Source organism: Gekko japonicus, unplaced genomic scaffold (genome assembly GCF_001447785.1).
Source record: "Gekko japonicus isolate JY-2015 unplaced genomic scaffold, Gekko_japonicus_V1.1 scaffold52, whole genome shotgun sequence".
In the NCBI taxonomy this organism is placed as follows: Eukaryota; Metazoa; Chordata; class Lepidosauria; order Squamata; family Gekkonidae; genus Gekko; species Gekko japonicus.
Window position 1 is genome coordinate 1,390,520 of NW_015168653.1, and position 10,678 is coordinate 1,401,197.

General features: G+C 44.1%; 1 protein-coding gene across 1 annotated transcript in view; it reads right to left on the reverse strand.

Annotated features, from left to right (window-relative positions):
• Positions 1 to 894: 894 nt before the first annotated feature.
• Positions 895 to 10,678, reverse strand: part of UBAC2 (UBA domain containing 2) — a 117,115-nt gene continuing 107,331 nt past the window's right edge. Inside the window, exons 8-9 of the mRNA XM_015415096.1 lie at positions 4,437 to 4,559; positions 895 to 2,344 (exon numbers count right to left, since the gene is read on the reverse strand). Coding sequence (XP_015270582.1) covers positions 2,237 to 2,344; positions 4,437 to 4,559 — 231 coding nt within the window. The 3' untranslated portion in view covers positions 895 to 2,236. The remainder of the gene's footprint in view (positions 2,345 to 4,436; positions 4,560 to 10,678) is intronic.

A 10,678-nucleotide genomic window follows, 5' to 3' on the forward strand; every position in this document is an offset into this window, starting at 1 on the left:
TTCTGCTTACTGGAGAGCCCTGCTCCACTTCCAAGACACCTTCTGCCCATGCACAGAGTCTTGCTCCATCACAACAGGTGGGTTCTGCCGGAGGAAATCTCCTTATACCGGTAGAAGGTTTCACCATTAGTAGAATGGAACTTTTTGGATCCAGCACATTTGCAGGTGTCTGAACTTTAAAAGAAATTAACCAATGGGAAGGGGCTGTGGTTCAGTGGCAGAGCATCTGCTTGTCCTGCAGAATGTCCCAGGTTCAATCCGTGGCATCTCCACTTAAAACGATGGGGCAGTGGGTGATGTGAAAGACCTCTGCCCGAGACCCCAAAGACCCACTGCTAGTCTGAGTTGGCACAAAGAACTGATTAAGTATAAAACAGCTTCATGTGTATACACATATAGCTCTAGATATAAGTGGCTCAAGTGGTTAAGATGCTGAACTGCAGGCTGTGGAAGGTCAATAGTTCAGCAGTTCGAGACCCGGGCGCCGCATGATGGAGTGAGCTCCCGTCTCTAGTTCCAGCTCCTGCCAACCTAGCAGTTCGAAAGCAAGAAATTGCAAGTAGATAAATAGGTACCACTTCGGTGGGAAGGTAACAGCGTTCCGTGCGCCTTGGCGTTTAGTCATGCCGGCCACATGACAACGGAAATGTCTTCGGACAGCGCTGGCTCTTTGGCTTTGAAACGGAGATGAGCACCGCAACCCTAGAGTCAGACTCGACTGGCTTTCGAGCAAGGGAACCTTTACCTTTACCTATAAGCAATATGCCCAAACCATTTACCCTTGGAAATCTTATGCAATAAGGAAATGCATGGAATTCAGGTCATGCTGTTATCTACAAATACAGTTTTATTTCCACAGTCCCTGTTTTTTTGTTTGGATTATCCTCAGTTGAATCCAAAGTCATCATCAGCTGGTGGAAGAAGGGGGCCATTTTTGCCAATCCTTGCCTCCCATTGCAGACTTCCACCACTACACCCCAAACTGTTCCTGAGGATCTGTTATGGACCCTGGCCACGGGCTCCATAGGTTCGCAGAAGTTCCCAAAGAACTGACACGAGAGATCCACGTTTAGTTAAGAGCAGAGCTTTAATAACGCATCAGAGTTATCAAAGCAGATTCAAGACTGAGCTCCAATCAGCTGGCCTTGAGATGTGCGCGCGCACACGCAGTAGAGCTTAGCCACACCCTCGAGACAAAGAGCATAGCTAGAGCTAGGTGCCTTAGACCCTAAAGGCTGGCTGTGAGCCCAAAGAATGATGAATCAAGTTGTCCCAAACACTAGGATAAGCCAGGCCATCTTGCACCTGGCTTCCAGGGGAGGGGGCGGGCGGAACAACCCAGGCCTTGCAGATAAGGCTTTGCTGACAAGCATGAAAGTGGGAATGTTCCCCCGAGAGCAGTTCATGCTGTCCTCTCCCAAGAGACTCAGAGCAATTAGCAAAGATGGGGCCAATACAGGGTCCCCCTAGCCCCCCCCAAGTATATTCAGGAGCACATGACCTGTCGTGGGAAGGGGGAGGTTGGAACGATTAGTTCTGTAAGTGAAGCTCCAGTCAGAGTCCTTTGGAAGCAACCTCAAACTCAAATCATATATGGCTGCTTAATATAACTTGCCAGTATTCAAGTTACCTTATTATCCCCCTTTTTTTAAAGGAAAAAAATAGAGAATGGAGAAGAACCTTTCCCCTGATATACATGAACAGAACCCTTCCAAGAATGATACAGCAGACCACTCTCTTCCTTTATTGAAATCACATGCCCAGGTAGTTCTGAACATTTCTTAGAGCTGTGACAAAGCCGATGAAAGAAATGCCGTATTCAAAAATATTTATGATTAGAAAAAAAGGATCGTAATACAAGAGAAAAGAATCCTGTAAGTTTGGCAAAAGGAGCCTCCGTCTCCCCCCGCCAAGCTTTCCCGCCTTCTCCCATCTCCTAGTTACTAGGAATGCTCGTAGACTTCATGCTTTGAAACAACACCCAGCTTTCCAAAATAAATATTGAAGCTATAACATGGTGGCAGTACTTTCCAAGTGAAATCCGGCCAGTCAGTATCCCCTTCCAGGGGCACGTATTTTTAGGGCCATACATCACTGCTCTTCTGATGTCTCCCACAGGACAAGAGCTTCTTCTTAGTTACTTAAACCTTCAGGAGTCTATCCAGCAGGTAGCTGTGGTCCTCCTTTGGGCAGCTTGCTTCAAGTATTGCTTAAAGTTCGTCGTTGCAGGCACTCATTAGTGCTGGAGTAGAAAGTTGGTAGCTACGTTAAGGTCATTATTTGAAGCTCTCAAAGCTTCCAAGGCATCTGTCCGGGAAAATCCCATTTCCATGAGCCGTGCAACCTGTCCGAGAAATAAGAGAAATAAATAATAAAATTAAAAAGTAAATGTCTTCATTTGGAATTCTTACAAGCAGCCAATGGTGACGTATGTTTTAGAGCAGGAGTCACCAACCATTTTCAACCTGTAGACACCTTTGGAATTATGACACGGGGTGTTGGGTCCAACCACAAAATGTCCACCAGAGGAGGTGGAGCCAACTACAGGAGGTAGAGGCACCACCCACAAACACATACAGAGGAAGCCCAAATGCAGGGGACAAGAGGAATAATTTTAAAAATTCACTAGGAAAAGGTATGAGAATAAAACCAACACTGTGATGACAGCTGCCACCAAAGAAACATTACGTTAATCTGCACAGTTTATCAGACTCCCAAAGGCCGATCAGAGCCCTGCTGGGCAGGAGCCCTATCTGGCCTCACCCACTTTTTGTAATACCCCTGGTGGGTGCCATGGCATCCACTGGCACCAGGTCGGGGAACCCTATTTTAGAGAACTGTTCAAGTACAGGCACAAGACTGCAATCTCTGGTCCAATGCATGCTTTTAATTAATGTGAGAAACCACTTTATCACAACTGAGTTTGCTCATTTTATTTATGTAACTTCTGTGTTGGATGCACTCACAGCCTGAAGGCTCCCTAACAAAACTTACAAAGTCACACTATGCCCAGAAAAAATTCACCCAACGCATACTTGACATTCCCATGGCCCGTCTCCTCTTCTCATGCCGGCCTGAAATGCCCTGTGAAATCCTGTTCCTGGTAGCATTTCTGGCTGCCACGGGGGAACAGGGAGGTGATGTGGAAATTGTACCCTGGGGGGTGTAAGTCTTTGTGTCCCCAAAGATGTCTAGTCCAGATCCCAGCCATTATGTTTTACATGCTCTCTCAAGCACACGGTAATAACGATGTCAGAAATCATAGCACATTAATAGACTCCATGGTTTAATATTAGGAGGAGAAAATTATAATGACACTATTCTTTTCCTCTTGGGATGATTTTTGCAAGAATTGCCGGGTTGTCATTTAGCTGAAAATGTGTTGTGGGAAGGGTGCCAAGGTCTTCAAGGTCTGTCTCTCAGTCCAAGTCCTAGCTAGACAGCTAACATAGTGATTTGCTCATCCACAAGGAGGATTAGTCACTGTACCAGCGTACGACAAGATTCAAGATATACCACATGACACTTCACACATATGAGCAAAATGTACTATTTTGCAAGGTGCATGATTGACTCTCCTGTGTGGATTATAAGTCATGTAACAGGTCCATTGAGATCATGGTGTCCTCTCTTCCCCTTGGCTATCTGCTTCCGAAACAGGGATTTCAGACAGCCTAAAAGTGTAATTGTTCACGTTTATTATGATTATGCTACACCTGAAGAGGGTTTGGGGGGGGGGAAATCAGTCCAATAAGCACAAATTTGAAGTCCCCTTCTCAATATGAATTTTTATTTGCATATCCTACCATATATGATGGCAGCAGATACGGACGTCAAGATTCTTTCAAAATTCCGTGGCACATGTGGCACATTAGCGAGGCTGCTGGAGAATTTTGAGAAGAGTAGGTCGTTCACACAACTTTTATGTATGGGATGGTATGTTCTGCTTTACTGTATCCTGATTCGCAGTGCATAAGGGTTTCAGTTGCACTTCCCTTGTCCCCTGTAGGCTTTAAAGTGTGCATACCTAGCTAGCCATCTGGCCTCTATGACCCTGCTAAGATTTAGTCAGGCAGCTTCTGGAGAGCTGACTCAGCAAAGTCTGGCACAGCAGAAGGTTGGAAGATGGAAAGTATGTCAGTCTCAAGTCTGATGTTAAAATAAAGCTCTGCCGTGCATTCTATCCATTCCTTGAAGTAGACGGACCACTGTGAGATTAGTCATGGCTTACACAAACCATATGGCTGGCTTCCAGCAGTCAATTCCACGACAGCCAAGAAGAAAAGGCAAACTAAGTTCCTGGGTATGTGCTATTGACCCAAGCAGGGAACACTGGAAGCTGTAGATATGCTCTGAGAGAATCAGTATCGCATCACAAGCCACAGAATCTTGGCTTTCTTTAGCCAAGACAGCCCCAGAATATGTAAATTGTTCACCTGTTCTTCAGACACTTCAGCTGGAGGCAGCCCCTCATGTTCTGTCTGCCGATTATCCTGATAGTTTGCATCACGTCGACGACGTAAAGGAGGAAAGAGACGGTTCCAGTTAATCATCCCACCCTGTCAAAAAATATATCACAAAGGCAAATTACCATTATGGCTGAAGGCAAACGCAATCTCTAATATGCAATATCAAGACCCTAAAATTTGCAAAAATAGGGGTTTTATCCTAAAATTTGCAAGCACAGGTGTTTTTAATATCCCAGTAAGAAATTCTGCAGACTCATCCCCAGAACAAGATAGGATGTGTGACAGTAAACAGCATTTTTAATTGGTGAGGTAGAGAAACACTCTAAGCTGCCACTGGAAATCTCCACCCCTCCCAATCAAGGCTGATTCCTACAGTCCAATGTCTGATTTGGCTCCTTGGTTCTGGAGGAGTGGGCTTAAGTATGAGGTAAATCTTTATTTGCACAGTGTTGACTATGGGGAAAATGTCTTATTTTCAAGTTTCTCTAGCAAGCAGGATGTAATTGAAAGGTTTGCTATTCGTTATGACACTTGCATCCCACCCTTCTTTCATGGAACTCAAGGCAGACTACATAGGCAGCCTTCCATCTATCTAGGCAATAACTAGACCCAGTTTCACTTTCAGCAAGGTTGCTGCAACAAACTATACCATGGGGCTGCACTCAAACAGCGGTTTGCATGCGATTTACAGGCAAACTGTATAACTAGCATTAATCTGGAAGTCTAACAATATTTTGCAATTCATATCACGGGTAAGACAGGCATTCTTGGTAAACTCTGGTGTCCTCACGTGATGGTTGCTTAGTCCAATGGTAAAGCATTATCTCACAATGTAAGTAGCCTTTTCACCCCTACTGACACGTCATGATTCTAGCACAGGAATATGACTGCTTGAGACCTTATACACTGCAGTGGTCTGAATGTCCAACTAGGATCTGGGAGACTTGGGTTCAAATCCCCATTTAGCCATGAAGTTCAGTTAGGGTTCCCAGGTCCTTACCTTTTTTCAGCGGGGGGGAGAAGCTTCTCTCCCGGGATGTTCTGGTACGAGCACGTAGCACACACCACAATGATGTCACCCACAAATGACGTCACTGTGCTAGGCACGTCACCAGGGGGACAATCTAGCATTTCGCCAAATGCTAGAGTGTCCCCCTGGTGATGTGCCTGATGCAATGACATCATCTCTGGGTGACGTCATCATGCTGGGCACAAAGTTAGGGTTCCCAGGTCCTTACCTTTTTCCGGCGGGGGTGGGGGGGAGAAGCTTCTCTCCCGGGATGTTCTGGCACGAGCACATAGCACACACCACGATGACGTCACCCACAAGTGACGTCATTGTGCTAGGCACGTCACCAGGGGGACAATCTAGCATTTCTCCAAATGCCAGAGCGTCCCCCCGGTGATGTGCCTGATGCAATGACATCACCTCCGGGTGACGTCATCATGCTGGGCACGTCAGCCCGGTTCAGGCACTTTGGGAGTGGGGTTCCTCCAACCGGCTGGATCTGGGCTGGCTGATCGGGGGGCCCTAAAGTGGGCAATCCCCCCCCCGGCGGGATTTGGCAAGCCTAAGATCAGTGGGTGACCTTGGACCACACAGATGATCGCCTCTCAAGCAGAATGGATTACTTCATGTTACCACAAGATTCTCTAAACAAGTGCCAGCAAAATGCAACTTCACCTTCTACTACTTAACACCCTGAGGACAACTTCACAGGTGACAGTCTTCCCATGTGCCCCTTTTCTCTAAACCACTAGTCTACAGAAGAATACCCAATGTAGGATGTGAGCACTATGAAGCTTAAGTTAAACCAAGGCTTATTAGCCCAGTAACTTTCCTGTGTGAACACTCAGCCATGGAATTGTTAAAGAAGAAAAAAAGTGTCTTTATCCATATACAGGACACTCCCCCTACATGCACCATCAGCGAATGACCATAGTCCGCTGAAAATAGTTGGAGAATTTTTTCAAACCAATGGATTTTAAGTATACATAAATCCTTCTGAAGACTTTCGCCCCCCCAAAGATCTATGAAGAAAGGGTGGCTAAAAAGATTCCCAGGGTATGTGTAGAGTAACCACATCCAATTTTCAAACCACCATGATTACAGGTAAGGGCTTCCGTGACAGAGGAGAACAGGACATAATTTGGGCCAGGATCACCCAAGACCTTTCTCGGTACCCCCAGCACTGTATGAAATAATAAAAGGAACAGAGGGTTTCAGAGGACGTGCAGAAGACTTTTATGTTACCAATTTTCATGCATCAAATTAGAGAGGAGAAAAGCTAGAAGTAGTCTGGAAATCGGGCGCACGCGTGTGTGTGTGTAGGGATGAAAAACTCAGATCCCAGACACAGGGTGCTCAACTCCACCTTGCCAAATGGACTCAGTGCCAAGCTTATGCACTACCGTGAGGTAAATACTTGAGGAGAGAGACGGCTCAGACTTGCAAGTTAACACACTACCACACCCTATACCCACTCACACCCACACACTTTCTCTCCAGGGAATAGAAATGTTTTGAAATTATTTTTATTTGTTCCATTGCAGATATTTTAAGTACTGATATTTTAAGTTTAACTGCGGATGTTTCAAGGGGGGGGTACTTGCCCCCATCAGCACACTGGTGAGAAACTGGACAGAAAATGCCTTTTCCTCTTTTTAGTATGTTTTTGCATTGTGTGTGTGTGTGTGTGTGTGTGTGCCCCCGTGCCTGGAAGTCATGGCAACGTCAGGTGACTCCTACTGGGGCGTGGAGGACATGCAGAGAAGTAGCTTGATAGCCTGCCTGCACCTCCCAACTCTGGTATTGTTTGGAGGTCTCCCATTCAATTCCTTGCCAGGGTCAGCCCTGCTTAGCTTCCAAGAACTGACAAGATCGGGCTTGCCTGAGCTATCCAGGTCAGGGCGCCTTCCCCTCTGTTGAGGAACAACTTGCTTCACTGGAAACCAGAGAAAAGAACGAAAGGAAAGATGTTGTGGTAGAGTGGGGAGTTTTTGAAGAGGGGGATGATTGCCAGCAGATTGGAAAGGAAGAGAAAATAAATTTAGCTTTTCAAATTGCCTAGAACACTACTCTGTGTGTGTAAAGTGCTGTCAAGTCACAGTTGACTTACGGCAATCCCAACAAGGGGTTTTCAAGGCAAGTGAGAAGCAGAGGTGGTCTGCCATTGCCTTCCTCTGCAGAGTCCTCCTTGGTGGCCTCCCTTCCAAGCACTGTCCCTGCTGAGCTTCTGAGATCTGATGAGATCAGACCATGCCACCTTCCCTCCCAGAGCCAGGGAGGGCTATTTTTGGGCAGGAACACACAGGAACGGAGTTCCGGCTGGCTCCCAAGTTGACCACGCCCAGCAGGAACTCATTAGCATAATAGGTCACACCCAACAGCAGAAACTCATTAGGATTGGCTACATTAAGGGTGTGGCCTAACATGCAAAGAAGTTCCTGCTACAAAAAAAGCCCTAGGTTTTGACAACAAACAAGGTAAACAGAATAAGAAGCAAAAGGTGGGTGTGGCTGGATGTCCACACTTCTGGTAACATGGGGGTGCAGCCTAATATGCTAATGAGCTATGCTTTCATGGGTGTGGCTGGATATGCTAATGAGCTTCTGTTGTTGGGTGTGTCCTATTATGCTAATGAGTTCCTGCTGGGCTTTTTCTAAAAAAAAAGCCCTGCCCAGAACATACTCTGCTGGGGAACTAAACTGAATAACCTGCAATTCAGACCCCCACTCTACCATGGAAGTTTATGAGTGACCTTGGGCCAGTCACACATTCTCAGTCTAACCTACCTCACAGAGTTGTTGTGAGTATAAGATGGAGGAGGGGAGAATGTTGCCAGCCACTCTTGATCACCATTTGGGAGAAAAGTAGGGCACAAATGAAGTACGCAAATGACTAAATTATTTCTCAGTAAGCCCTTTGCACACCGGGGAGCTTAATTCTGAGTAAATGTGAAAAGTATCAGACTGTAGAAGACAGGAACATTTGGATCTGCGCATTCCAGCATCTTCAGTTCCTTCTCTTCTTCCCGTAAAATGGTTCACTGTTGGAGACCAACTGATTCCAGAATGATTTAAGGCAGGGGTGTCAAACATGTGGCCCGGGGGCCAGATGAGGCCCCCAGAGGGCTTCTATCAGGCCCGCAGTGGAACTGGCTGTCTTCTGCTTTTTCTTCCAGTTCTGCTGCTGCTGCGTTATCCTAGGTTTGCAGCTTCCAGATACACATCTGAACAGTATACTCAAGATTGCAAAAGCACAGTCATTTTGATGCAATAATTCAGAGCAAGAGGTGTCAGTTATCAGACACCGTTAAATAAACAAAATATTGCAAGAGTGCTAATGTTTTCAGCATGTTTTTATTTTAAGTAAAAAGACCCCTTTGTGTTTGTGTCCTTTATAAAGTTTTTATTTCCACTACCTGGCATTACATTTTATGACACACAGGGCCCGGCCCAACAATGTCTCATTCATGTCAGATCTGGCCCTCATAACAAATGAGTTTGACACCCTTGATTTAAGGGGATTTTGAGAGGTTAAATGGCAAGTCTGTTGGTGACTTGGAAGAGGCCTGGAAGACTAGGGCTCTTTGAAGCAACAAGTACCTGAAAGGTTAGTTACGTATAAAGTAAAGGGCCAATGACTAAAAACTATACTATAACTTAAATATTATCCAAACCACACATATTTATTATCAGTTAGTTAAAAACAATTATGGGCCCAATTGTAGCCTCAATACAGAATAAAAGTGTACAACATACACAAGTGGGACCTATTGCGACCAGACGCGTTTTGGCCAAAGTGGCCTTCTTCAGTGGACAAGCAATATTTGTACATATAGGCTCAACAATACAATAATTAGACAATGTCAATCAACGAAGTACCAAAAAAGGAGTTCTATTGAAAAGAACAGTTTGTATCATTTTGCAGTTATCTTTGTTAGCCTCCTTGCGTAGTTCATGGGATGAAAGATGGGTTTAACCACACAGACACACACATACAGACATACACACAGACACACACATCCACCCACACCCACCATGCAAAAGCTACACCACTATCGGCATGAGTTGCAGCTAAAGAAACCAAGGGCACCTTGGGACATGAACCTAACACCTCAAAAGCCACAGTTATTTGCATGTTGGATAGCCTCACACACACAAAAATATTGAAGATGTATGCATTCAAGCCCTTCTTGTGACACACAAAACATAATATAGTACCCTGACAGAGAGAAAAAATGTGTCTGAAAAACAAATTGCCTGAAACAAGGTAACCATGCACCACAGAAGGGAAGAATGAAAGAAGTAGTCAGGAAGTAGATTAAGAACTTCTATAACTATGGAAAGATCAACTTTAAATATTTAATAATTTAAAACAAATTTTCAGCTACCAGTTAGAACACTGTGGTACTTAAAAAGCAAATTGCCTGAAACAAGGTAACCATGCACCACAGAAGGGAAGAATGAAAGAAGTAGTCAGGAAGTAGATTAAGAACTTCTATAACTATGGAAAGATCAACTTTAAATATTTAATAATTTAAAACAAATTTTCAGCTACCAGTTAGAACACTGTGGTACTTTAAAAAAAAGTTTAAGGATTTTTCTAAATATAGAACAAAAACATACATATCTAACCTCTTAATAATACAGAGGATCTCCCACCTGTTTACAGCTCGTATATAATATCTTAAGTCTACATAACATATTGTTTCTTTGAAAAGAATACATTTAGCCCAACCACTCATAGAATCTCAACCACAAATTTTCAAAAGTATTTTCATTTTTCTTTTAACAAGGTTGTTAATTTGTCCATTTCAGCTATGTCTAACAATTTCTGTATATATTCTTTTCTTGAAGGTATTTTATCTAATTTCCAGTATTTGGCATATAAAAACCTCACCGCAGTTACAGAATATAAAATCTGATGTTTGTCTGGTTTATTATACATGTCTGGAATGATATTTAGTAAAAATAATTCTGGTTTTAGGGATACACTTTTCTTTATTATTTCTTGTATTATTGACTGTATCTTCTTCCAATATTTTTTTGCTTTGTCACAGAGCCACCACATGTGAAAGTAGGTACCTATGTTTTGTTTGCATTTCCAACATATGTTACTTGCTTTCTGGTAACATTTAGCTATCCTGACTGGTGACATATGCCACCTATAAAATATTTTGTACATATTTTCCTTAAGTGGAATC